Source organism: Corella eumyota, chromosome 2 (assembly GCF_963082875.1).
Source record: "Corella eumyota chromosome 2, kaCorEumy4.1, whole genome shotgun sequence".
NCBI lineage: Eukaryota > Metazoa > Chordata > Ascidiacea > Phlebobranchia > Corellidae > Corella > Corella eumyota.
In genome coordinates, this window is record NC_137491.1 from 18,588,281 (window position 1) to 18,616,279 (window position 27,999).

Sequence of the window (27,999 nt, forward strand, 5' to 3'; positions counted from 1 at the left end):
ATAGAGAACCGAAATTTAAAACAAAGTGTTTTCTGAAGTAATTGCGCAACTTGTAATCGCGTTTGGTAATAGTAAGAATACACTACCATTTCTAAATTCACTAGAAGTTTTCTATGAGATAACACTTCCAATACTATAAAATTTCGTTTTATATAGCGGTATAACACCTTCTACAATGAACTAAACACTGATTTTTTTATTTGTTTAAATATATTTCAGGTTTATATTTAACGACACACTATTAAAGAGAAACTAAATTACCGCCTTTTCTTTTTCCTGCTTGGGGATTCACCTAAATATTGAAAACTATTTAACAATATTGGCTAATACATAGAAACTATTGTGAAATTTTAACACAACAAAAAAACTTTTAGTAACTTTTTTGATTTGCCCCAGATTAAATAATAAAGTTTTTACTGGATTGTTTTTTACCTTGCTTATTTATATCAGTGAAGTAGATTGTGGGTTTGACTGTTTAGAGGTGTATTTTATATTTAAAACTTTATATAAACTGATTTTTAAGTCTGTTTATGGTATGTATTAATAAAAATAATCAAGTGGGTGCCACAGCATTGACGCCAATCCTTTTTTTAAGACATTTCCTGACGTGTTTACGGTTATCAACCACTTAACCGAAAACAATTTGACTGAATAGACATTTTGACAAAAACAAAATTTCGAATCTGTCATTTGGATTGGATTTTATTTACCAAGAAGGTTATTAAAAACGTCTTATAGTCGGCGTTTTTGGGTCAATGTATATTCGGTAGGCTACAATGATTTTCAGACGTATAACACACATAGCCTTAAATTTAGCCTTATTCAAGGACGTTTCGACATGGTAGCAGTGGGAAATAAACCTAAGACTTATAACATACAGAGCCTTAAATTTTATCCTTATTCAAGGACGTTTCGACATGGTAGCAGTGGGAAATAAACCTAAGACTTATAACATACAGAGTCTTAAATTTAAGCCTTACTCAAGGGCGTTTCGACATGGTAGCAGTGGGAATCGAACTCCAGACATATAACACACAGAGCCTTAAATTTTATCCTTATTCAAGGACCTTTCGACATGGTAGCAGTGGGAAATAAACCTAAGACTTATAACATACAGAGTCTTAAATTTTATCCTTATTCAAGGACGTTTCGACATGGTAGCAGTGGGAAATAAACCTAAGACTTATAACATACAGAGCCTTAAATTTAAGCCTTACTCAAGGGCGTTTCGACATGGTAGCAGTGGTAATTAAACCTAAGACTTATAACGTACAGAGCCTTAAATTTAAACCTTACTCAAGGCAATTTTAACATGGTAGCAGTGGAAATCAAACCCAGGACTGTGTAGTTTCAAAACTACTGAACGTTGACTTTTTCACACAACTAAATCAATTTTTTTTTAATGTTGTTGTTTTATTTGTACTTTTGTACTGGTGCAGACACATTTTTACAATACATAAAAAAACACGGTGCACATTATATAAAGTGAGTTTCGTAGTTTTAACGAAAAGCTAAAAACTATTCGAATATTTTGGGTGGTGGCAAAAAATATAAAAAAGAAAAATTTAATGAAATTTCGAATTTACTTAATTTTTAGCAAAATAAAAACATGCTGATTTTATGTATTAAATACATTTTTGAATACCAAATGAAATACTTTTTCCGAAAATTGATTAAATCGTAAAATTTTATCGAATTAATTCATTTTAGAACAATTTTCAAAACATGATAAAAACAAAAATATTTGTGTCCGTGAGTTGGCGCAAGAGTGGGAGTTCTAGCGGTTTAGGCCAAGCAGCTACGCGGCGGTAAAAACAAAATAAAAGCGATTTAAAACCTGTAATTGCAGCACAAGAATAGTTAGTTAGTTCAGCACCAATATTACCCAGAATTGTCATTGTAAAGTTCAAAATTTGTCACAAAATTCGTTTTTTTTTTTAATCTTAGGAATTGCACTGGTATTATATGTTTAAGATGCTATTAAAAAAAGGGCTCCATTTTCAATTCAAAAAAATAGATTTGTGTAAAACGAAACAATGACGTCACACACACTTGTCGCATATGACGTCACAAAATAATGTGTGACGTCATAAAAACTTAGGCCCCAAAAAAGGGTTGACAAAATTTTTTTATGTTGAGTATTTTTTCAAAAAATAAAAAAAATGCGATCGCCGGTAAAGCTTGAAGAGGTTAGTGCGTGTGACGTAACAATGACGTCATAAGTAAACTGTGACGTCATGGTAACGAGAAAAATTGTAAAAAAAAACAACAGGGCGGACGAAATTAAATTCTTTCAGTCAAAAAGGGGATTATAGGTAATATCGTGACGTCATTCGTCGTGACGTCATCGGAGCACCTGGACATAAATTCGAGATTGGACGATCGGAGTAAAAAGTTCCGTGGCGTCATAGTTGATGACGTAACGGCGTCGGAGCTTTGACAAAAAACGAACCCTCGGTGTCACGTGATGTGCGACGATTAGTCGGCCGAATCGGAGCGATTACCCGGTGACGTAATCCGGTTGCCTGGTGGTGACGTCATGTTTGTTGAAGACCCGCCACCGTTGCCATCACGTGACCACACGCCGTTCTAGAAAAAATAATTCAATTTTTAAATTTCTACTTTCATAAAAAAAAATAAAATGTTTGAATTGTTGACTAACCTGCGGGCTATACAAGTTGTGCTGGCCACCCATGCCACCCTGGTCATAACCCATGTTCTACAAAACATAAAACTGTCATCACCCTAATTCACCAACATGCATATACATATATATATAGAGAAACTTAATTAAAAATACAAAAATTTTTTAAATATTTAAATGTTTACTATTAAAAAATGTGTAAAACTTTTAAAAAACACCCATATAAAATACTAAACAAATTTTTCAATAAATACAATCATAGCTTAGTTTAAAAAAACAGCAATTGCCCCCCAAAAAACTAAAAAAAACAACAAAGATAAAATTTAAAAACACCAATTAAAAACTAACTTGTTGTTGTGCATTGTAGTCAGTTCCATTAACTCCGAGATAAAGATCATTCTGTTGGTAACCTCTTTGTGATGCTGGGCTAGCATAATCTGTAACACATCAACAGTTTAAAAATCAACTTAGAAAAGTTATTAACACAAGTCTGCTTAGTAATTAAGCATGTAAATAATAATGATTTTTACAAACAGAACTTTATTATATAAACTAAAAAATGGATTTGGATTACTGTTACATTGAAAAATTTTTTAGCAAACTTTTTAGAAAAACCAACAGCGTGATATAGTGATTAGAACACTTGGCTATACTAAATGAGGTACTTGGTTCGATCCCCACTGCTTTCATGCTGCAGCGCCCTTAAATAAAGAGCTATAAACAGTATAAACTTCTGCTAAGCCAACACTTAATCAGCAGCTTTATTATCGGGCAATATATTCTATAATAGGTGGTTAGATCGACCTTCCCACATCGAGGATAAATAAAAACTTTAACGGAATTTGTTTTTAAAACTTACTGTTTCCTGATGTTGGTGTTTCAGGTCCTGTATCAGGAGATCCAATATTTCCATCCACACACGAGTTACTATCATGATCTGGTGGTGTGTTCCGCAAACCACCTTCACTATTCTGTGCTCCTAGAATACAAAATTTGGTTAGTGGTGTTTTTAAAAACCACAATTAACAAGGTGTATATAATGGTTAGAGAATGGTTTAATGGAATTTGGGATGGTTAAAAAATGGTTTAATTGGAGTTCGGTTGGTTAAAAAATGGTTTAATTAAAGTTGGGTTGGTTAGGTAATGGTTAAAAAATAGTGTTTTAACAACAAACCTGCACTGACTGCAGCTTGTGCAGTTTTAGCTGCATACAAGTTTGCTTCTTCTTGGAACTTTCCGATATTTTTCTTGTAACGAATTCTTTTGTTTCCAAACCAATTGGATACCTACATCACAATACAATATTATGATGTCATGTTTGGAAAATTTGCTAATTACATTTTTTTTACGTGAAAAAAATTATTTAAAAAAAATTAAAATTAAAAGATCTTTTTTGTAAAAATATTTGGTTTAAAAAATAATACAAATAATTCTAAGACTTTATTTTATATAAGGGCTTTATACATGTAAAAACGCAACCATATGCAATATACATAACAAATATATAACTAGTAAGCAAAACGTCAGTTATTAGGACAAGTCAAAGCATTTCCTTTGACACGGGGTTAAATTACATTTAGGAAGGGAAGTCGATGTGTTGTTGTGTTGTAACGAGAATATTAAACACAAAGAAATTGTTGTAATATGCTTGCGTATGATTATAGTTATTGCGTATGATTATAGCAAAAAAATATAATTTTTGTACATTATTTTTCTTTCTTATTAAGATTTTCTTGGGTTTATTATAAGTGATATAGTTGTTTTATTCTACATTTTTTTGATACAAATTTTAAAGGCAAAAATAACAAATTTTGTATAAAATGCTTTTACCATGCTTTACAATCTTTCTTATTACTTGTATATTATAAAATATTAATTCTACCTGAGAAACTGTGATCGTGCATTTTCTCGCTAACTCCTCTTTTGCTTCTTCACTCGGGTAGGGGTTACTCAAATGTGAGTAAAAATATTCGTTCAAAACTTCAGTCGCTTGCTTGCTAAAGTTACGACGTTTACGTCTAAAAAAATCAAATTTTTTTTTAAAATTTTTTTTTTTTTTTTAATTTTTAAATTTTTTTTTTTTTTTTTTTTTTAAATTAAATTTTTTTTTTAAATTCAAAAATTTTTTATTTTAAAATTATGTTTATAACAATTAACTGGTAAATATATGCTATTTTTTAGGTTATTGTTAATATAAAACCCTACAAGTTTCAACATATAGATATTGGCCATTGATGTCATTACACTACCTTTACACAATATCATTAATCAAAAATTAAAAAGAAACGACAGTTCTAAAAACTAAATGATGTCAAAGCTTTTGAGGTGAGTATTAATTGAAAATCAAAAATATAAACAAACATAAGAATTTGTTGATCATTTATCAAAACAAAAATGTCAATATAACTTGAAAAAAAATATAAAAAAAATAAAAATTAACAGTTCCAACTTAATGTTAAAAAAAAATACTAAAAAAAAAACTAAAGGTAATTTTTTCATCTTTCATTTTTTTTTATCCTAGATGCGGTAACCTTGACATCACAACCTAACATAGAATAACATTCGAACCCTGACCCAGTCTTAAGTTACCTTTGACAGTTTAGGATATTATAGATTATAATTGCCCGATAATTAAGCCGCTGATTAGGTAACTGCATAGTAGGAGTTCATATCATTTATAGCGCCTTACTCAAAAGAGTTTCGGCACGAGAGCAGTGGGAATTAAACCCAGAACCTCATATAGTGAAGCCTAGAGTTCTGACCACTACACCACGCTGCCAGTAATTTTAACATCATAGTACCTTGCATCTAGAAATCTTGATCTAAGAATCATCACCGCTTCACAAGTGCTTTGCTTCAGTTGAAGTTGAATGTTGTTGAACTTTTTGGTGATAATTCCAATCATTCGCTCGATTTCTTTGTTCGAGATTGGCCGAGTTCGACTTTGCTCCCTCAACAAGTTCATCACGTGACTTGTAAACTCATTACATGCCTGAATAGTTAAAAACATTTCATTTAAACTTCTTTTTTTAAATTTTTATTTTAAATTTTTTTTTTTTCAAATCAAAACCTAACTACTTCTAGCAATATAACTTAAAAAGACAAAAAGTAAGCACCAAGTATCAAACCTGAGACATCAGACCCAACAAATATCAGTCAGTGTTTTTAACAAACTGTTCATTACAGTTATTCTTACCTGGTTGTACTTTTCAAGTTCAGAATGATAAATCTGTCGAATTTGAGCAAGTTTTGCTCTATAATCACTATGCTCAGCACTGTCATTCCCTGCTGATGTAGCTGCTGCTACTGCTGCAGCAGAACCACTACCTTCTGGGCCGGCCACACCCTACAAAAATAAGTGTTTATTAGATAGTAAGTTTTTTTTTTCCTTTCTATATCACCTTAAAGTGATAGGTTTTCTGATATTTTTATCGGGTAAGGGTGTGCGGTTTGGGACATGTTGAGCTATCTGTAAACGCCGGGCTCAAGGCGAATAGTGTGGCAATGGTGCGACTCGAACCCAAAACCTTTCGGTTCATGGTCCGCACAATGACGGCTTAACAACACTACCGGACTATTAGAGACTAAGTTGTTTACGTTAATAAAGCATCTATATATAAAGGAGCTTAGTGGACATCATACATATATATAGGTCCAATTTATAGTCTTGTAAAATAAAAAAAATTGTCGTTAGTGGTGTGCTGGTAAATTTTAGTTAAAAGTTGCGACCATATTATGACAATTAAATGAGCGAAAGGGCAGGTTATTGATTAGTTTAAAACAACGGGAGTTTTGAAAAGGAAAAACTATTTTAATACAAGGACTTAAATATATGATGTTTACCTCAGATTCCAGCATCCTGTCGAGTCTGAGTTGTTGAGGATCCGGAGGTTCCTCTTCAGATGGAGCTCTCATGTTCAAAACTACACAAAAACAAAATGAAGTTAGTATTAGACAAATGAGAAATATTATAAGACTAAAGGTTCAAGGGTCAATCCCCAGCGTGGGTATCTTTTAAAATTTATTAAAATGTTAAAAACAATATTACCAATAATTGAAAAACATATATTACCAATAGATTAAACTAAAAAAGACATTTTTAAATCCTATTAATAGTTTTTAATTTTAAAAGTAGATTTAAAAAAAAATTACAAATTTTTAAACCATATTAAAATAATTTTAGAATGGGTTATTTTAATATTAATATTTTTATTTCAATCTATTTGTCTTAGAATTCACATTACCATAAAAGCATGACAAATTTGAACAATATTATTAAAAATAAAATTGATAAAAATGTTCAAAAACATCAATACATTTACGTTTTAATCAATAATATAGATTATTTTTCGGTGTATATAATTGCATACTCATATTAAAATACTATTTCGCTTTTTTACATTTTTAAAAATAGAATTTTTTTTTCCGTTTTTTTTATTTAAAGAGTTTTTTAAAAAAAGTCAGTTATTTAGAAAACGATGAATCACAAAAAAACTTAAAAATGATGACTCAATTTTATTTAATTAAATATTTGTTTAGTGGATATCAATCAAAAAAAATAAATTAATTTTTTATCCAAAATGAAATACAAACTTTCATATTTAAAAAATAACTAAAATTAAAAAAAACATTTTTTAACAAAAATAATTAACTTTAAAAAAATGTTAATTTTAAGAAGTTTATCAATAAAACTGCAATTTTTTACAACCATTTAAAAAATTGAAAAATAACAAATTTTCACATAGCAATCAATAATTCGTTTTCTAAGCTTTAATCAATATTACAATAACGTGGGAACAACCCTCTCCCGACGGGGCCCTTAATTTCGCTAACACTTTAAATGCATAAAAACGTATTTTTATTTTAGAGGGTTAGTGCACTTACATATAGAAACAATTAAAGTATTGGACAATTAAGTAGAGTATATATAGTTCATTTAAAATAATAGAAAATCTAAATATTGTATCTACTGATTTATAACTATTTAAATTGGCGCCAAAAATTCGGAATTTTTTTTTTTAATATTGTTAAACTATCAGGCAATTTAAAATTGGGTTTGGTGACCATGCCATATCATACTTAAAATCTTTATGTAAACATTAATACTTTTGGCATGTTTTAAATCATTAAATTGATTTTGTCATTTTTTCCCGTCGCATTGTTGTAATATTAATTGTATATCGTATTTAATATTTTACTTTCAATCAATGTGCGAAAAACCAAAATAAAAAAAAAAAAAAAAAGTTTTTGTATTAAATTAATTTTGAATTAAAAAAATTTGTAATATTGTAATATAAAAATGACATTAAATATTATATATATATTATAGTAATAAAGCAACTTTTAAAAAATAGGGCGTGACGAATTACTAATATACTAATAACTTTTAAAATATAAAATATTATTGCATAATAAAACTAGGCGGGGAAAAAATAAAACAAAAGTAAAAAACGCGACGTTAATAATCGATTTAATGGACTTACGAAATTCACAGTCTCGCACTTTATAAAACAATAGCCGGGTGGCAATTAACAGTTCGTACGTTAGCGCCGTATAAAATGCACCACGACGACGAAGTAAGGTCATAGGAAGGGTGAATGCGCAAAACAAAAAGTTTACAAGAGGTCGCGGGTCATCGCGAATGCGATTCTCACTCGATTTTAAATGGACGAAATGACGCGTAGCGCGGATTGTAAATAGTCAAGAAAAGGTCACTTTACTTTCGTATTACGAAAAATGTTTTTTTTTTTTGAAAAATTTTGAGTAACGATTTTTTTTATTTTAAATTTTTTTTTTTTTTTTTGAAATTAACAAAGTTTTAACCAAACATTTTTATACTTTTTTACTATTTTTAAATGTCTATGTTTTTATAGCGTATTAGGCCATACTTTACAAGACCGAGAATTTACAAAAAAATCAAAATTTTAAGGGAATTTATAGCTACACCTATACGTATAAATAAGCTTTTTTTTTGATGAATAAAATCTATTTAATTCCTTCAATTAAAATCAAGCAAAAAAGCGAATCAAAATTCAAATCCGTCGTATTATAAACCGTGACAAATTCGCTTGAAGAATAAGCACCAACTTAAAACAGAAAAGCCCTTTGCCTAATGCATTATGCATTTGATTGGGCTGGATTTTGACCTGTCAATCAAACTAACTACGTACTTGTAGATTTCGCGAATCCATGATTTTTATCGTTGTATAAAATTAGTGCCAAAGGCATATAGCGGTTGAAGTTTGTAATGATTTCGATGGAATAATAAGATATCAAGACAATACGTCGCCAGGCCGATTTGTAAGCCTATTGAGATATTGGCTTAGCGGTTAAGGTTGAGTTTTTGGCTTAATAATTTCGGCATTCGTGGTTCGAGAGATTAAACTAATCTATTACCTAAGTAAGTGGTTTGGTTTAAAAATTACCAAAAAAAAAAAAAAAAATAGTTCAATTGGTTTTTGTGATATTTTATAAAGTTTTTTGAATTATTATATCTGTATGATATTAAAAATACATTATATCTGTATGATATTATTATATCTGTATGATATTAAAAATGCAGTAATGTTGATATTAAAAATACAATATTTAAACAAAAACCAACAAAATCAAAAAGTCTACATCAAAATTGGATCAAATATTTCAAAATTTTACTGAAAACCGTTTTCTGGAAGCCCTTTTAACATTATAAAGATTATATCTAATCGATAATGTTAACTTTTAAGTTATCAGTTAATTCGATCTAGTGTTAAAATGAGGTTAAAGATCTTGTTTAAAAAACGTGAGTAAATAGAAAATATTTTAGGTCATAAAACCGAACCTTGATTAAAACTTCAAAGCAAAAAAGTAAACAACTCCGTCGAAAATATTTGAGGTAGATACCAGCTATGTGTATTTACTTGGATTTGAGACAAAGTAAAGACACTTTAGTTGAACATTTTATAGTAGAATAATCAAAACTTTTTAAAAATTTAATTATATATATATATATATACAAAAAAATGCGTATTTTTTAAATATTAAAACAATTAAAAATTACATAAATTTAAACCAAAAAACTAATTAATTTTTGCTACAAAACTTTTCACAGAAAAGATTAAGATTTAAATACTTATTTTATTATCTTATTAAATGATTAAGATTTTTAATCAAGGATTTAATAAACTCACCAGATTTTTCTTTAATTTCGCAGAGAACTTGAAATAAAGCACCCTTCATACGATGCACATTTAAAGCATGTTTTCTAAAATAAAAAAATAAGATTTTATAAAAAAATTTCAAGACGCATTATTAGCAAAAAAAGTGAAAAAAAATATTTAATGAAATTAGACATGAACACAAATTTTTTAAAAATGTGGTTTAATTTAGCTAACACTTAAAATATCCAAGTAAAGATAGATAGGAATAGTAAACAATTAATCAATTTTAACTTATTTAAAACAAACAAACACAAATGAAAGTTGTAAACTAATTTGAACTAAGAACACAAGATTTATTGCTAGTAAAATATAGTTCATAAAAAGGTTTCTTTTAAAAAGTCTCAACGTTTTAAACTGATGGCAATTAAAGCAAAAACAAAGAACTGAATTTTTTTAAATTGACAACAGTAAATAACACCAATAACACAAAAATCTAAAGAATTAAATTTTTAATTGACAAAGTGCCAAATAAAACATAACAAGTATCTAAATAAATAAAAATATAAAAACGACCCTATTGAAATTTAAAATCAATTTCACAAGTATATAGACCTATAAAAAGTAAAGAATACAATATATTTACAACTGAATAAACTCTTTGCTTATGGTCAAAATTAAAACACATAAAACAACAAAAATACCTTGCTTGGGCTTCATCTAAACTTTGATCAGTAATTGTCATTATCTGTTGAAGAACTTCACTGATATCTTGTTTTCTTGAAACCCCGATCTCGTTATTTCCTCTAGTGTCCAGGTCGATGGAGTTTCCACCAGGTGGAGCGCTTGTGTTGTTTCCGTACTCGCCGTGAATAGTTGCCGACATAAATCCTTGCTAAAAATTAAAAATAAGACAACTTTTAAAGTTTTTACAATAAATCTTAATAGAAAATTAATTAATAAATTTCAACTTAATAGTAATTTAAATTTGAAAAAATAAACAATATTTTGCAAGGTTTATATATACAACAAACCAGCAAAATGCTAACCTTTTTATTTATTTATTAAACTCACAAAAACAATTAAAAGTTTACAAGTTATGAATATTTTAAAAACAAAAATCTGAAACAGAATATATATATATATACTTATTAGATAACAATTTCAACTGTTTATGTTATAAGAATACACAATTTGTAAGTCAAAATTTTGTTATCTAAGAAACAAAGTTTAAGTTATTGCTTACCTGTGAAATGGGGGGATTGACATAACTTTGTTCATCCATTTTTGATAAAAAATTAATTCTTAATTTTACAAAAAAATTTTGTTTAATTTTTGATAGTTTTACAAATTTAATATCTCCATTGTATTCCTTATCACATTCTGCAAAAAATATTAGCACAACAGAGTTAAAATAAATAAAATTAAACAATTTTTTTGTCAGAAATATTTAGTTTAGTTTTAAATGCTTTTTAACTTTCAAACAAAAAGTAAAACTGACTTCAAAAAACTTTAAACAAAGATAATATGCACAATATTATTAGGTTAATTCCAAATGAATATAATAAAACAATTATAAATTTATTAAAGTTAATTATCTGACTAGCTTGTCTGTCTATAAATAGTCGATAATTTTGCAGCAGCCCAAAAAAATTAAAACAATTTATAAAATTTAATTTAGTCAGTTAGTTATTGATTATTTTGCAAATTTAAAAATAAACTTAACAACCTGTTACCATGTTTACTTTAAAACAACGATATACCAATATAATCACGCCAAAGTTGCTTTAAAAATTAGTAATTCTGCAATTAACAAATTATCTTAAACCCAACTCTCCAAAAAGCAACAATTTTCACTTTAAAATTTTCAAAGGGTGACGAATAGAAGTCGGACTCTTAACTTTGTCAGACGATAATTGATGGCACGTATAAAAAGTTTTTAACAAAATATAAAAAATTTGTTTTTGTAGTTAATATAATTCTTATTAATACAATAAAACTAAAACAATTTAAAAATAACACTTAAACAATTTTTTAAATTTATTTATTCGTATAATTAATTTTGTATTATTACATAAGACCTGAACATGGCATGACATTAATTTGTATACAAACATTAACACTTTGTAAACAGATACCGTTAATCATTTATTAGAATTTTAAAGCTTTTAGAATGGCGACAAGGACTAGAACTGAAGTTCAAACCCCGACCGAGACAGTAACTGTAAGTAAAATATTAACTTTGTGTTACAAATTAACCGTTTTAATTTAAAAAAAATCATTTTTATTCTTAGTCTGCCGGTTATATTAATATTTTATTTTACAAGCCAATAATTTGTTATTTCTTATAACAGGTTAACCAGCAAGAAGCCCAGTTAAGACTTCAACCTCCAACTAATACAAGAGAAGTACAATGGGCACAAGGGACCATCGACAATGAAAATATGGGAAAGAAATCATCAAAATGTATTTAGATATACTATTAGCTGATTAGTCTATGTTACCCAAATGTATATTGTTTTAAATACATTTATTGTTTCGTTCTTTATTTATCTGCAATGTGGGAAGGTCGACTTCACAACCTAAACATAGAGTAACACCAGTTACCCTGATCTAGTCTCGAGTTGCTTTTGGCAGTTTAGGATATTATTTATTGTAATTCCCCGATAAATAAGCTGCTGAATAATTGTTGACCCAGCAGAGTTTATGACGTTTATAGCGCCTTACTTAAGGAAGCTACAGCATGAAAGCAGTGGGAATTAAACCCAGAACCTTGTGTAGTGAAGAAAAGTGTTCTAACTACTACATCATGCTGCAAGTTGTATATACATGTTTTCTTTCTTAAAATTTTATTCTTTCCATTTTTCGGAACTTTGTACTTATATTATTTTTTATTAAACTTATTGAAAAACATTTTTCAGGTTGTTGTATTTACAAGAAGGCCAAAAAATTAGGAGAAAGTTCTTCAGAAAGTGATTCTTGTTCAGATGATGATAACCCTTACGAGAAATCAAAAAAACACAAAAAGAATTGTCAACATGGTATATAATGCTTTTTTAGTTTAGTATTTCTATAACTTGACCTTCGGTTTAGAGATTTACCATTTTTTTTTATATATATATAATTTTATCCTCGATGTGGGAAGGTCGAATACGCGACCTAAACATAGAGTAACAAGTTACTCCGGCCCAGTCTCGAGTTACCTGTGGCAGTTTGGGATATTATATAGATTATAATTCCCTGATAAATATGCTGCTGATTAAGTGCTGGCTTAGTAGGAGTTTATACCGTTTATAGTGGCTTACTCAAGGTCGCTGCAGAATTGAACCCACAACCTTATGTGTTGTGTAGCAAGTGTTCTTACCACTACACCACGCTGCCGGTTAAAGCCTAAAATTTAAATTTAACTGATGTACCATAGTAAAAAAACTTTTTTTTTTCTGTTTTTGATGTTAAAACTATCAGTATTTAACACATATATTTTTAACAGTTTAAGTAGCCTATATACTGTTAAAATTTCTTGTTTGTATTGTTTATTATCCTATTAAAGTGGAATTGCCATAATAATATATTTAAAGGGTAGGGCTTAAGATATTTTAACTTAGCTGTTAAAATAAATTCTGTATTAAAATATTTAAAATACCTTTTTACACTAAAAATATAGAAATATTTTTAATTTATGCAGACCACTCACAGCCGAATGACAAAGCAAATCAATCAACATCTTAACAATAACCAAATTTTTCGTTTTACTAAAGCCCTTTCGATAACTGCACCAGGAGATCTATTTTATTTCTTTTTTGTGTTGTCAAGCATTTTTGATATTTTAATTTTTATTGTTTAATTTGTAGAAAAAAAGCCAGCAAAAATGCACATAGTAACACTGTACTTTAATCTATAGTAATCTAAAGCTACGAATGATTGAACAAGAAAAATTAGATTATTAATGATTAGGAAAATAACAAAGAGTCAAAAAAAAATGAAAATTGTTAAAAATATTATAAATTTTTTATTAAACAATTGGTATTTTAATTAATTTTACGTTGTGTCAAAAATTATAAAGTACAACAACGAAAATAGAACTTAAACATAAAATAACAATTTTAATTCGTCCACGTTAAATTTTAAGGGGACAGTTAAACCAAAAATATAAAATTTATAACTTTAGTAGAAACGGTTATTTTTTAATATAAAGGTTCTACAATTGGGCATTTCTTTTACCCCCCTTTACCCCAATATGAACTACCCCTTTTACCTAAATAAAAATGCTTTTGCATGGCGGAAATCATTTGGTTTACAAATAAAATAGGAAAATAAAATGTGCCCTTACATGAAATACACTGAATATTTATATTTTTAATGAATAACAGTGATTCCGAACAATAAAGAAATATTGTGGGAAAATGGATTGAATATTAAAGACTTGCAAAGAATAAAAAATTTGTCATAGCACAACTTTAAAGAAACACGAATGTAATGTTTTGTTATAATATTAGTCAAAGTAGTAGTAAGAATTTTCGTTTTAAAAGGAACCACAAATTAGAAAAAAAACTTTAAAATTTTTAATTTTAGTAAAAATTGATTTTTTTAAACATTTAAATTAAAAAAAAATTGAGGTCATTTTTGCACTGTTGTCCTAATTATTGAATTTCAAGCAGAACGTACCAAAAAAATCTAATAGAACGAGATGTATCTAAACTAAAATACTACAAATAGAACTTGTACAAAAAAATAGGAAATTTTTTTTTGTTAATTTGTCCACTGTTGACTTGAGAAAGTAAGTAACACAAAATTGATAACAGTACTAACTACAACACAACTAGAACTTGCACAAAATTTCACTTGCTAGACAGGACATTGAACAGTAAGTTTATATAATTTCGGAAAAATTATGATTTTTGATTTATTATGATTAAAAAAAAAGCATTTTTTTTTTGTTCAAAAATTTTTGTGCAGAATATATGTTTGCTTTGTAAATATCTAGCCTAATTTTGAATATATATCATTATGTCATGTTATTTGTACCAAATTTTTCAATAAAACAGCAAATTTTACTTCTAAATTTTAAACTGATGCAGCAAAAAGGTCAAAATTTTTTTTTATACCCTATCATTTTTAAATTAAATTTTAAACGAAAATTGCCGCTAAGAATTATAAATGCTGCAGAAATACTGCTATAGAATATTTAGCAGTATTTGGAAATAAGGAAGATAATAACAAAAACATGATTTGCTCATTTATACCACATAAAACAAATATATTTGGCAGCAAAGAAAGATTTTTTAGTTTGGGTTTAGTTCGTTTTCCTCATCAGGTAAATCAAACCTTAAACAATAGAATAACTTTATTTAAAATAGGGTAATAAGTTGAAAATGCTAAACTGTTATAAATAAGGCAGCATGGTGTGGTGGTCAGAACATTCGGCTTTACCACTGAGGTACTGGGTTTGATCCCAACTGCCCCCATGCTGTAGTTTCCTCAAATTAGAAGCTATAAACAATGTGAGTCAGCACTTAATCAGCAGCATAATTATCGGGCAATTATAATCTATATATTATTCCAAACTGCAACAGGCAACTTGAGACTGGGTCAGGGTAACTCATGTTACTCTATGTTTAAGTCGCGCATTCGACTTTCCCACATCGAGGATAAATAAAAAAAATATATATATAAAAAATAAATAAAAAAACTTTTGAAAATTCGTATTTTTGTACCTGCATCTTTGATCGTGGATCCTCGAAGATTGCATCCTCATCACAAGTGAGAAAACATCCTCATCCGGGATTGTGGGGGGAGGAAATAACCCCTCAGGGGGGGCAGAGGTCCGTTGATCATCTAATCTTGTACCCTAAAAAATAATTTAAAAAATTATTATTTGGAAAAAAATCGAATGTGAAAAAAAATATTTGGGCCTGGGTTAATGAAATTGGATGCTTTAAAATATTATTAAATAAACTTACTTGGCATCTCATTAAATTTTCAAAAAAGTTATCGTCTAAAGTTTCAGGTGCTGCATTATTGTTCCTATCTGACAAATCATCATCAGGATCTAAAAAAACAATGTTGCTAAAATATTTATTAACTTTCATTACACCATGAATTTTAATTGGGCTCTACAGTAAAATTTTTTCTAATTTGCTACAATTTAGAATTATTTCCAGAAGATTTTTACTAAAACCCTAACAGTATGATGCACAGAAGCACTTTGACATAACCACAAAAAGTCCTATGTTCAATTCCCACCACTGGCACTACAAGGCAACTTTAAGTAAAGCAACTTAGCCAAGACCATAAAAAAACATTTTTTAAGTAAGTAATAGGCAGAATCATTAGGTTTCTGCAAAAAATTAGTCTATATAACAAAAAGGCTTTAGGTTTAAGGCTGGTTTACAAGGCATACACAACGTAACTTAATGCAAGATAGTGCAACCATTTCAAATGAACAGAGTCTTTCACACGTACGAAATTTTGCGAAAGTTCGCAAGAATTCGTAAATTTTGTGGCTGGAGTGAAATTTATACAAGATTTCGTAAGCGGTATTCTTTTATTAAATATTTTTTATTAAAATTTTAAAAACATGTCCTTGGATTCGTAAAGTTACGTAATGCAACATTACCATGTCGTGTAAACAGGCCTTTAGACTGTAAATTGATATCTCTTAATTCTAAATATTTCAATTGTAAATAATTTAAAAACTAAAAAATAACTTACTAGGTTGTCCATTAGCAGCCAAATTAATATTCTGATCAGTTATTCTTAACCCTGGAAGACTTGAAAGACTGACACGTTGTTCGTTGAGACGTTTGGACTGTGATCGAGCTAACATTGATATCATTGTGTTCATTTTTTCATGGTGTTCTTCTAAAAAACATAGAATTCGAGAAAAATTAGGAAAAATGCATTAAAAAGAAAAAAATGAAGAAGAATTCCCAAAAAATCTTAATAAAAAATTAAAAAAATGCATAAAAAAAAAATGAATTGCTTATACCAATTTGGTCACTAAACTCTTAAATTTTTAAAAATAATTTACCTGTATCTTCCGGAGGTTGAGGAGCATCTCTTGGATGTTGTGGAGGAGGTCGATGTTGCTCCAGGAAGGCAGGAAAGGTGAGCATGTCCTCATCTCTTGCCATATCTGCTCTCTGATCATTCATCCTTCTTCCTTGCATCCTTGTGAGAAGATCAAGAAAATTATCATCATTGTTGGAGCAGGAGTTGGAGGTGGAAGGTTGTGAATCTCCTGGAAGATTGTTGGAAGAGTGATAACCCTGGAGGAGCATTAAAAAAAATTTATAAAATAAAAAAAAAATTATTTTTATGCAAATTAAAGTTACGATTTATTGTACTTACATTAGTTGTTGTTGAAAGTGAGATGTCGACATCTTTCGAGTTTAAGAAATTTTCACCGTTAGATTTTCCATTTATTTCACTATGACCATTCTAAATACATCACATTTTTACTCTCTTAAAAAACACAAATTTACAAAATATTTACAATAAATTGGAAAACCCTAGGCCTATTAAGGCCAACTGGTAAGTTAAATGAAAGGCTAACTATATATTTGTTTAAACAAAGACAGCAAATTGGAATAATAACAAAATATATCCAAAGAATTAGACTGCGAAAAAGTCGTTTGATTTTAAAATAATCTTGCAATACCAGAAATAATAAATTAAACTCATATCATGATATAAAATTTATTTTGTTATTTCGTCACTCCTTTGTTATATTTTTTTTTGGTGTATATTCTGTAAAATGTATTTTATTTATCGCATTTATTATTAATATAATCTATACCGGGTTTGGTGACCATGCCATAACATACTTAAAATCTTTGTATAAACATTATTACTTTTGGCATGTTTTAAATCATTAAATTGATTTTGTCAATTTTTCCCGTCGCATTGTTGTAATATTAATTGTATATTGTATTTGTTATTTACTTTTATCAATGCGCGAAAAAACAAAATAAATAAATAAAAAAAAAATCTAACTTTTAAAAATTATTCCATGAATTTTTTAAGTCTAAACTAAACATTTATAAATCCGGGATAAGATTTACTTGTGTTTTATAACAAGTAACCTGTGGTATTAGAACACTTGGTGCCTAACACAAATTAACACAACTACTGGTATGACTTAAACAGTAAAGGTACTAGTTAAAAATGATATTTATTTTACCGTGTAGGTGTATATCTTACAATATATGTGGTATTGCTAATTGTTTAGTTATAAAGTAAAATTATGTTTAAACTACTACTAAATGTTAAAAAAGCTGTCTTATACTTATAATGTTTATTTCTATATACAATATCATACAAATGATAAATTTTAAAGGAATATTAAATTTAAAATTACCCCAGGTTGTTTTGGAGTTAATCTCAGTAATTCCATATTTTCCATACTTTTTCTTCTCGATGAAGGTGTGTCAGTTACTCCCGCCTGATTGGCTAATAAATCCTTTAAATTTTTTTCGGCCAATGATTTACCGGCTTCGTCGCCAATCTTAAAAATTTAAATTTTGAAGACTTAAATTTTTACATTGCCTGAATTTAACCCAAAAAATATTAAGTTTTAAAATGTTGATAACACTATATAAGCCAACAGTACTAATAAATACCACAGAGCTAATAAAAAGTTATTAAACTAATATTTATTTAAAAAACCAACTTTTTAACAAACCCTGCTTTACAAAATACCCTGCTAGAGAATATTAAAAAACACTTTATTTATTCGTAATTTTAAACTTATTAAAATTGGTTCAATTAACATACAAAGACTATATATGTGTAAAGTAAATTCAGAATAACATATTTTATTTATCATATATTTAAATAAACATGATACTCAAAAACACACAACTTTGCCAGAATTTAACTTCCTGTTATACAATATACAACTAACACTAACCTATATCAACAAAAATAACAAAATAATTACAAAGTAAGTCACTGATTTAAATAAAAAATATGAAATGTATTTATTACCTTTAAATCAAATCATTAAAAAAAGCACAAAAAAAATCATTTTAATATATAGGCAGCTAGAATGGAATTATTTAAAAATAATAACAATAATACTAACTGATTTGACTAAAACCTAATTTTAAAATTAAAAATATATAAATTCCTTAAACTGTAGCCAAAAACTGCTGCTCTAATATAGAAAATCTTACCAAAAATGCTGCATAATTTAACCCAATGCTATAACAGTTGCTAATGTTAACTTTAACGTCAATAAATACCCGAATTTATTACAAATTATACAACTTGCACAAATAAATGATCAGAATTTAAAGGGAAAAAATAGTTGCTTAACAAATAGGTTTAATGACTACTAATGTAGTAGTTAAAAACTTCTTTTTAAAGAACTGATATTAAACTCAGCAAATAAAACATAATCCTGTAAAAAATTCAATATGCTGACGTTACAAAAAAACTCATACGAAAAAAATTAATTTTGAAAATTTTTTTTTTTTAGTTTTAAAACTTTATCTTTGTCAAACATATTGAAGATAAATTTTGTTAATAATTAAAAAAACACCGCAGAACACTAGTACACCAAGCCAAAATTTTGTTATCTAAAAATAATACTAAATACAAATTACATTTTAAAATTCTATACTAACTGCATTTACAATCTAGATATAGATTTTCATGCATACCAATTATCACTAGTTTACAGTACCTTCATTTTCCATGCATATTGACATGATTAATGTATAATTAATGAACCTATTGTCTACCTATTTGCCATTTAAGGGCTTCGATCCAAACTGGACTATTAATTACAAAAATTCCTAAAAAAATTTGACACCACATTTTAAAACTAATTGCTTAATCGGTTTCAATAGTTGTTTTTTCCCTAATTTATCTTATTTCTATAGTTTCGATTAGTTTTATCATAGGCACTACAGCTTTTGCGAAATTTGATAATTTTAGATAACTCTAACCACATATACAATTTATTTTTAAATAATATAAAACCTTAAAAAAAATTTAAAAACAATGTATATAATTCAAAAGAGAAAGGGCACCAAAAATTTTCAAAGTAATATTTATTTTTATGGTTCATTTAATTTAAATTACCACCTACTGCATTATTTTTATCAAAATCTTCAAAAATAGGTCATAAATAGATAGCCTATTCATTTAAAAAAGTAAAATTTACTTTATTATTTAAACCTAAAAAAATACAACTATATAGGCTATACATTTTAAATTAAGTTGCAATATACATAAGTTAAAAAAATTTAGCAATACCTATTTTCTAAATAAACTGTTATTTCCTGAAAGAATAAGAAAACTTGACAGTAAGCTTTGTAAGGTTGACTGCCCAGTAATTACATACATAGGTAATACAAATATGCAGAAGCCTTACATACTTAAAGTTTCTAAAACACAAACTATTTCGTTGGATTTTTAAAGTTGAACAAACACTATCTTTTTTTAAAAAAAAACAAATTATTGAAAAAGCGGTCAATTTTATTTATTCTTAATTTTACTAAATGTATTCGACCATTTATTTTTACTTTTACTAAATGTATCCGACCAATATTTTTTATAAAAATCGTTTTTAAATCTTGAATAGGTATAAGTTTAAAATATATAAAAAACACTAGTTGTTGTTAAAAAATTTAAATGAATTAAAAAATGCCAATATTAAGTGTCCAAATATAAATGAGGTTGATAAAAAAACAAACTTTTTAAAATTGAATACCAAAAGCAAACAAGCCAAAGTTAATGAACTTTTCAACAACAATTGTCTTGTAAATTTTTTTAAATTTCAATTTTTTAAAATTTCAATACCTCTTGTAAATTTTTTTAAGTTTCAATACCTTAACTAATCTGCCAATAGCTATAGTAATTAAACTATAAAAATGCAAAAATTAATTAATTTTTCATAACCAATTAGCTAGTAATTTTTTAAAATTGAATACCTAAACCTAACTGCAATTGGCTCTACCAATAAAACTATCAAAATTCACAACCTTAATAAAACAAAACTAACCTCGGTTGAGATAAGAAAATGTTGTTGTGCAAAATCGACCGCCTTCTTACTATTTCCCATGGCAGTGTGGGCAATACTTAGACACCAACAGGAACGTGCCACACCGACGCTGAAACATAAAACAAAACTTTAAAGGGAATTTTAATTAACATGATAGGAGGTTTATGTAATATGCTTACCTACTATATAGTTTTTTAACTTGCGTATTGGGTATATATACCTATTTAAATTTAAGTTAAAAATGGTATATTTTACTTTAATTAAAACAATTTACTTCTATATAGGCTATTGCAGATTTTTATTGCAGATAAGTATAGTCATATCTTTATGTTAGTTATATTTTAAACAGCCAGGATATTTTATTAGTAATTGTGTGGGCACTGTTAAACAATTTACATATGTAAAATACTAGTATTTTTAAACTCCTTTACTTAAAAAAGAGAAAAAATATTTTCAATAGTAACTAAATACCAAAATGCAATTAATAAAAACAGTATTAAATATGTTAAGCATACCATATTAGATAGTCTTTGTTGTTATGAAATTTTTATTTATGAAAGTATATAATTTATTTTAATAGCGCAAATATCACAGTTTTAATTGGTGTTAGATTATACAATATGGCATGGTATTTAACATGCATAATTTATGTCTAGTAAGGGTTTAGTGTGTGTTGCAATTGAATACCTGTTCTGTAATGTTGACCTTTATTATATTATAAAAACATGGTTTTATTAAATATTGTAGGACAATACAGTAATACTAGATATCCCTTAAAAGAAAATAAGTTTTTATAGAAATTTTTCCAAAGCAGTTTATTTAAGTAATATTCAAAAATAATGTATTTTTAAATTGTAATTTATTTATTTCTTAATTTGAAAAGGGCATCTATCTAGCCCAAAGAAAAACCCACTTAACCCCAATTGTTTGGCCTTGAAACAACAATATTTAATTTAAGATTAATATGCAATCAAAATTGTTGACATTATATATCAAAACATATGGTACTTAATATATTAAATACAAGTTAAATAAATGAACCATATGCTGCTTATATCATTTGGAGTGTTATGATTATTTTCAAGATATTAAAATCAATAAATCAATTGCTTTATCTTTACACTAATAATCCAAATTGCTTTTTTATTTGCTATTGATTTTTTATGTAAAATACATTTTGTAGAAACATTCAATTTAATATAAAAAAATGCTTTTTGAATTTAAAAATTTGTTTAAGATATTCCATAATCAGTGAGTTAATGACAATTCTAAAACATTCCCAAAATGAATTTTGCCAATTCTGCAGCCAAAATGTAGCATTCTTAAGTAAAACACCAATGGTACTTACATATTTTATTCTTAATGTGGGAAGGCTGACTTCACAGCCTAAACATAGAGTAAAATTTGTTACCCCGACCCAGTCTCGAGTTGACTTTGCAGTTTGAAATATTATTAATTATTATTAACCTGCAGATGACTCGTATCGTTTATAGCGCCTTACTAAGATGCACTACAGCATGAAAGTAGTGGAGATCAAACCCAGGACCTCATGTAGTAAAATCAAGTGTTCACTACAATACAACTTTCCATAAAAAAAATTAACTCAACCAAAAAATTTGTCCAAATCAAAAAAATATTGAAATATTTACCGATCTGAAAGATCTTGTGCAATTTGTTTATGTCTGAGATGATATTCGACTGCTCTTTTATAATCTTTAATTAAACTGTAAGTGGAACCCAAACTATAACATGCCTGGGCCTCAAATGCTTGGTCACCCAGCTGACGTGATATCGATAAAGTTTGTCTAAAAAACAAAAAAAAAATTTATAACTAGGGTAATAGACTACCAAATACTATGTTAAAATTATGCTGCCATTTTATTGGACAGAACTATTGGTTATGCTATTACTGGTAAAAAAAACTTTGTTTCAAATTTTTGAAGTTATTTAATTTTTCCTTTTCTTTATCAGTGTAGAAATTAAATAATGACAAACTGTTTAGGTTTCTTTGCCCTAAAAAAGGCAATTTGGAAATTTTTGAAAGAAGGTAGTTTTCCAAATTCTAAAAAACCTAACCATAACTGATTTTTCCAGAATATTTTTAGCTCTTCAATTTTCATGGAAATATTAGTCATTTAAATAAAGCATCAAGTTTCGGCGTTTATGCAATAAAAAGGGGGGAATTCCATTATATTTTTAGTTTTACTTATACCAGGTGTACAAAAATTGGAGCAGTCTTACTAATAATAAAATAAAAATATTTTAGCCAATTTTTTAATAAAATAAAAAAACAGAAAAGATTAAAGATTAAGTTTTCTTTTTTGTATATATCGTTATCCTCGATGTGGGAAAGTCGAATCCGCGACTTAAACATAGAGTAACATCAGTTAGTCTGACCCAGTCTCAAGTTGCCTGTGGCAGTTTGGGATATTATAGATTATAATTGCCCGGAGATTATGCTGCTGATTAAGTGCTGGATCAGCAGGAGTTTATACCGTTTATAGCACCTTACTCAAGGGCGCTACAGCATGAGAACATTGGGGATTGTACTCAGGACCTCATAAGTGGTGTAGCAAGTGTTCTTACCACTACACCACGCTGGCGGTTGTATTAATTTTATTTTTTTTAATTTTATTTTAACTCGAAAACCAACTCGAAAACTTACAAATAAAACTCAGCAGCAGTTTGGTATTTCTCAGTAAGTAAGTAACAGTTACCCAGGTTTGTATAAGCTTTCCTTTGTGCCACTTTGTCACCAAATTCTTGTGCAATTGACAACCTCTGCAGAATAGTAAGCAAGTTTAAATCGGTGGTATTCCAAATACACAATTTTACCAGTTTTATACATTGCAATATTAATACAAATCACACTATGAAAAAAAAAATTTTTAACATTGTGATTTTAATTATACATATTTAAAATAAATTTAAATTGCATAAAATCTATAAAATAAACCTTCTTTAATAACCCCTATTTCTACATTAACCCATGTTAATATCCCAAAAACTAGAAAATACCCATCTACGTTTAGTACTCTAAAGTGTAGCTGAAGTAGGGCAAAAAATATAAGTCACAAAAGATAAAAAAATGTTTATACTTTTCCTGTTACCTTTATACTTGATATATTTACCTCAGTATGAAACACAACAGCTTCTTTTAACTTGCCTAGTAAGAAATAAGTGTTCCCTAAACTGCCACAAGTTATTCCTATCGCTGCGCGACCTCCTGTTCTGCGTACAATCGATAAGTTTTGTCTAAAAATAAAAAAATATTGTTATAATAAAGGCTGTTTTTTAATGCAGTCAGCAATAATAATAATTGTGCTTTATTAAATGACAAAAATTCTAAAAAAACATTCAATTAAAAAGAAAGTTTATATTCTAAATATAATTTAAGGCACTTTTAAACTTTTTTTGTTTTATGATTTTTGTATAGATAACAAAACCATTTAATAAGGATATGACACTATTGTGTTTATTGCATTTAACAGCAGACTTTGTATTTATTATGATAAACAAAGCTGCAATACAAGTTTGTTGTTTACCAAAAGCTTAACATAGCTGTTATCATTAAATAATAATAATAATGAATAGATTTTTACAAAGTCATTATCTAATAAATTATAAAATGTAAAATTAAGGTCAATCAAAAGTATAATTGAAAATCGAAACTGGGAAATTTAGTGAATACATTTAACTTTATTAGTCACAATGTAACAATGTAACAAGAAGAAATTCAACTTGCAAAATAATTTAAAAACGAAAACTGATATAGGCCATTAAACTAATTAATAATTTCTATAAATGTTAAATCGTATTTAAATGAATTGAAAACATTGGTTGATAGCCCAACCTTCAGTTGGGATTTTTATTGTCTTAATATGGTTGCAACTCTCAACTAATATTAGGGGCAGTTTTTTTTATTTTGAAGACCTTTAAATTGGACATACATATCTATAACACGCACTGAGCTTTATTATTTAGAGGTATTTAACTTAAAAAGAGATTACTGAGTACTAACATAGTACTAAAAAAAACATTTAACCCAATAGATGTTTACTATAAACTAAAAGTCCAAAAACGCAAACAAACCTTAAAAAAATAATTTATTTTTTTATAAATTAAAATACTTACAAGTAATATTTGACTGCTGTGTTAAGATCAGCTTCTGCTTCCCCGCCAGCCCCGACTTGCCCAATTTTGCTTTTCTGTCGACCCCTCATATGATAAATATTCGCTAAACTGTAAAGTGAATGTGCTTCCCCCATCTATATATAAAGTAAGTCAGTAATGTTTTATTTATTAATTGTTTTTTTATATTTATTTATTCTTAATGTAGAGAGTTTGACTTCACAACTTAAATATAGAGTAATATCAGTTTCCCCAACCCAGTTTTAAGTTGCCTTGCCATTTTTGGTTATGATAGATTATATTTGCAAAATAATTGAGCTGCTGATTAAGAATTGGCTCAGCAGAAGTTTATACAATTTATAGCGTCTTACTTAAGGGCAATACAGCATAGAAGCAGTGGAAATCTAACCAGGACCTTATGTAGTAAAGACAAGTGTTCACTTCACAAGTCTGCCAGTCCATATATATTTAAATATTAAAAGGCTGACTTCGAAACTTGATTAAAGATTTACTCTTAGTTAGTATCTTTTACCTCACTGTTTGTTTCTTTGCAAATTTCTAAATGTTGTTGGCAGTACATAATAGCTTCATCAAACTTCCCCATTAATTTCAAAGTGTTTCCTAAATTTGAACTTGCTTTTCCCTCCCCAATTAAATCTCCTAATGATCTAAATTTCAAAATGATTTTTATTTTTATCCCAAAAAAATAATTAAATATAATAAACGTTAATAATATAATACTAACTTTATTTAAATATGGCAACTAGGCCAAACATTAATAGCCTGTTGCATTAAGTTTCTTACATTATTTTTATCATTAATAAAATTACAAAAAATTCCTACTGTAATTAAATTTCTAGTGCAATATTATTTTTAAAATTGGTTATGTAAATATGTAAACAAAGAATAGTATATATATGAACTTAAACTGAGTTCATTATTTCTATAAATTTTTATACATAGAAGATTTTGCTATAGAAATAAAACAACATTGCAATGATTCAGTTTCCTTTAAAGTTTAATTATTTATAGGTATGGTTTAAGAATACCATGTTACTAAAAAAGACCCAGTACCAAAAAAATCTAATTTGTGCAAACCACTTTTTCACATATAGCATATTGGTGCAAATTGTAAATTTAAAACCTAGTTTAACAGTTAAAAAAATATACTAAAACATGTACAGGGCAATATATATTTACATAGAATGTTATTTAAACTAAGTAATTTTTCATTAACTACCTTGCCAAAGTTCTATCATGATGATAATATTGAACAGCTTTGACATAATCATTTAATTGGCTATATGCTTTACCAAGCTGGCTGTAGATTACACTCAACAACTTTACATCATCTAAAAAAATTGTAAAATTAATTTAAAACTTTAATTTTAGAACAAACTTTAAAAAATTATCCTTATTGTTAGGATTTGATTATTTAAATTTTAAAAGTTAAGTGTAACAGTTTAATGCTTTATTTTCTTTTGGTTTTGTCTGTTTTTTAACCTTAAATTTTTTTTTATTAAAGTTTTTTCCGCATAAATAAAAGTTATAAATAGTTATAAACATATATTTATACAATTAATAATATATTAATGCAACAGAAAAATAACAAAATCAATTTTAAAATTTGAAATATGCCATAAGTATTATTGTTTACATAAAGATTATGTAGTATATTATGACATAGGAACTAAACTCAATTGTTATTTTGCAGCAAAAATATTGCAATGACTATACTTTAAACTTATGCTAAAATATTGAAGATAAAACAAAAATTTTAAAATGCCAAATCCATAATACCACTATAATTAAAAAAAATAATAAAGCCTGATTTAGTATTGGCATACCAAAAAATTTTCAAGTAAAACATTTTTTTGTTGCATAAACAGTAAACTTTGCTTGAGAATCAAACTTTTTTTCGTATATATTTTTATCCTTAATGTAGGAAAGTCGAATGCGCGACTTAAACATAGAGTAACATAAGTTACTCCGACCCAGTCTCGAGTTGCCGGTGGCAGTTTGGAAAATTATATAGACTATAATTCCTCGATATTTATGCTGCTGATTAAGTGCTGGCTCAGCAGGAGTTCATACGGTTTATAGCGCCTTACTCAAGGGCGCTACAGCATAAGAGCAGTGGAGATTGAACCCACAACCTCATGTGTGGTGTAGCAGGAGTTCTTACCACTACACCACGCTGCCGGTTTCTTAAAATCTCAGGTTTAAAAAAAAACGATACTGAAACCATCTAAAATATAAAGTTATAATACGAAAAAGTAATCTACTCACCTGTTCCACAGTTTACAGCTTTTTCGAAATATTCGACTCCTTTTGCATATTCCCCGTTCTTGCACAACCTTTCACCTTCGGATGCCAACTTGGTACATGAAGATCTTTCTCCAATTTCCATTTGTGGTGATTAATAATTTTTTTCAAATTAAATATAATTAAAAACCTGATTTAAATTGATTGAACTAAAAAATGTAATAAAATATTAAATTTATAATTAAAAGTTAAGACTTTAATTCTTACACAGAAATGTTGTACATTTTATATCACTGTTTATCTGTTTATAAAGAGTTTAAAACTATGCCTGTATGCCAAGCAAAAGCTCTGTATAAATATCGCGTTATATTAAAATAAATCTTTCCGCCCACTGCCCTGAATGTTTCTACTAGCAGACTATGTTTCTCGCAAACTAAAGAACTGAAATCCTACAGTTAATAAATTATATTTGTTCAGATATCGGAATATGGCTTGCATTATACTTGATTACTTTTTAGGATTAATTTTTGACATTTAATAGATTAAAACCTGATGAAGGTAGAAGGCGAAGCTATTTATCCAAGCGCGAAATGTTTTGGGGGCCGTCCCATGTCATTTTATTTGAAGTAAATTAAATATTAAATTAATTTAAATTCATAAATTAAACGATTTAACAGAACTTTTTACAGCAAAAATTGTCGAATAAAAATAATTTAACTTTTACACACGGCCGCCAATAATAATTTGGAAAACATAAACAAAAGTACTTTAACACAAACGCTCAAAAAGAAAATACGTCACCACGGTATTTA

The 27,999-nt window shown here is 27.7% G+C and overlaps 3 protein-coding genes across 5 annotated transcripts; 1 reads left to right on the forward strand and 2 right to left on the reverse strand.

Annotated features, from left to right (window-relative positions):
• Positions 1-1,606: 1,606 nt before the first annotated feature.
• LOC145743563 (pre-B-cell leukemia transcription factor 1-like) lies at positions 1,607-11,159 on the reverse strand. 2 transcript variants are annotated; one of them, XM_082561558.1, is made up of 12 exons: positions 11,027-11,159; positions 10,485-10,675; positions 9,814-9,887; positions 6,488-6,567; positions 5,841-5,990; positions 5,446-5,636; positions 4,527-4,662; positions 3,819-3,930; positions 3,504-3,620; positions 2,993-3,081; positions 2,663-2,719; positions 1,607-2,589 (listed from the first exon to the last, which is right to left on the reverse strand). In XM_082561558.1, exons 1-12 carry the CDS (start codon positions 11,063-11,065, stop codon positions 2,479-2,481), a joined length of 1,347 nt encoding a protein of 448 aa, XP_082417684.1. In that variant the 5' UTR covers positions 11,066-11,159; the 3' UTR covers positions 1,607-2,478. The 2 variants fall into 2 exon arrangements, with proteins under 2 accessions (XP_082417684.1, XP_082417683.1); XM_082561557.1 differs by having other exon boundaries at positions 3,504-3,623.
• Positions 11,160-11,867: 708 nt separating this feature from the next.
• LOC145743564 (uncharacterized) lies at positions 11,868-14,836 on the forward strand. The gene is made up of 4 exons (XM_082561560.1): positions 11,868-12,004; positions 12,135-12,246; positions 12,702-12,821; positions 13,466-14,836. The coding sequence occupies exons 1-4, from the start codon at positions 11,954-11,956 to the stop codon at positions 13,507-13,509; spliced, it is 327 nt and encodes a 108-aa protein (XP_082417686.1). The 5' UTR covers positions 11,868-11,953; the 3' UTR covers positions 13,510-14,836.
• Positions 13,621-27,386, reverse strand: LOC145743562 (G-protein-signaling modulator 2-like). 2 transcript variants are annotated; one of them, XM_082561555.1, is made up of 16 exons: positions 27,212-27,386; positions 26,163-26,274; positions 25,455-25,590; positions 24,926-25,059; positions 23,923-24,046; positions 23,457-23,572; positions 22,441-22,596; positions 21,479-21,496; positions 20,792-20,900; positions 18,140-18,286; positions 17,131-17,220; positions 16,811-17,048; positions 16,492-16,641; positions 15,741-15,829; positions 15,495-15,628; positions 13,621-15,105 (listed from the first exon to the last, which is right to left on the reverse strand). In XM_082561555.1, the coding sequence occupies exons 1-16, from the start codon at positions 27,330-27,332 to the stop codon at positions 15,063-15,065; spliced, it is 1,917 nt and encodes a 638-aa protein (XP_082417681.1). In that variant the 5' UTR covers positions 27,333-27,386; the 3' UTR covers positions 13,621-15,062. The 2 variants fall into 2 exon arrangements, with proteins under 2 accessions (XP_082417681.1, XP_082417682.1); XM_082561556.1 differs by lacking the exon at positions 21,479-21,496 and having other exon boundaries at positions 13,622-15,105.
• Between the last annotated feature and the right edge of the window lie 613 nt (positions 27,387-27,999).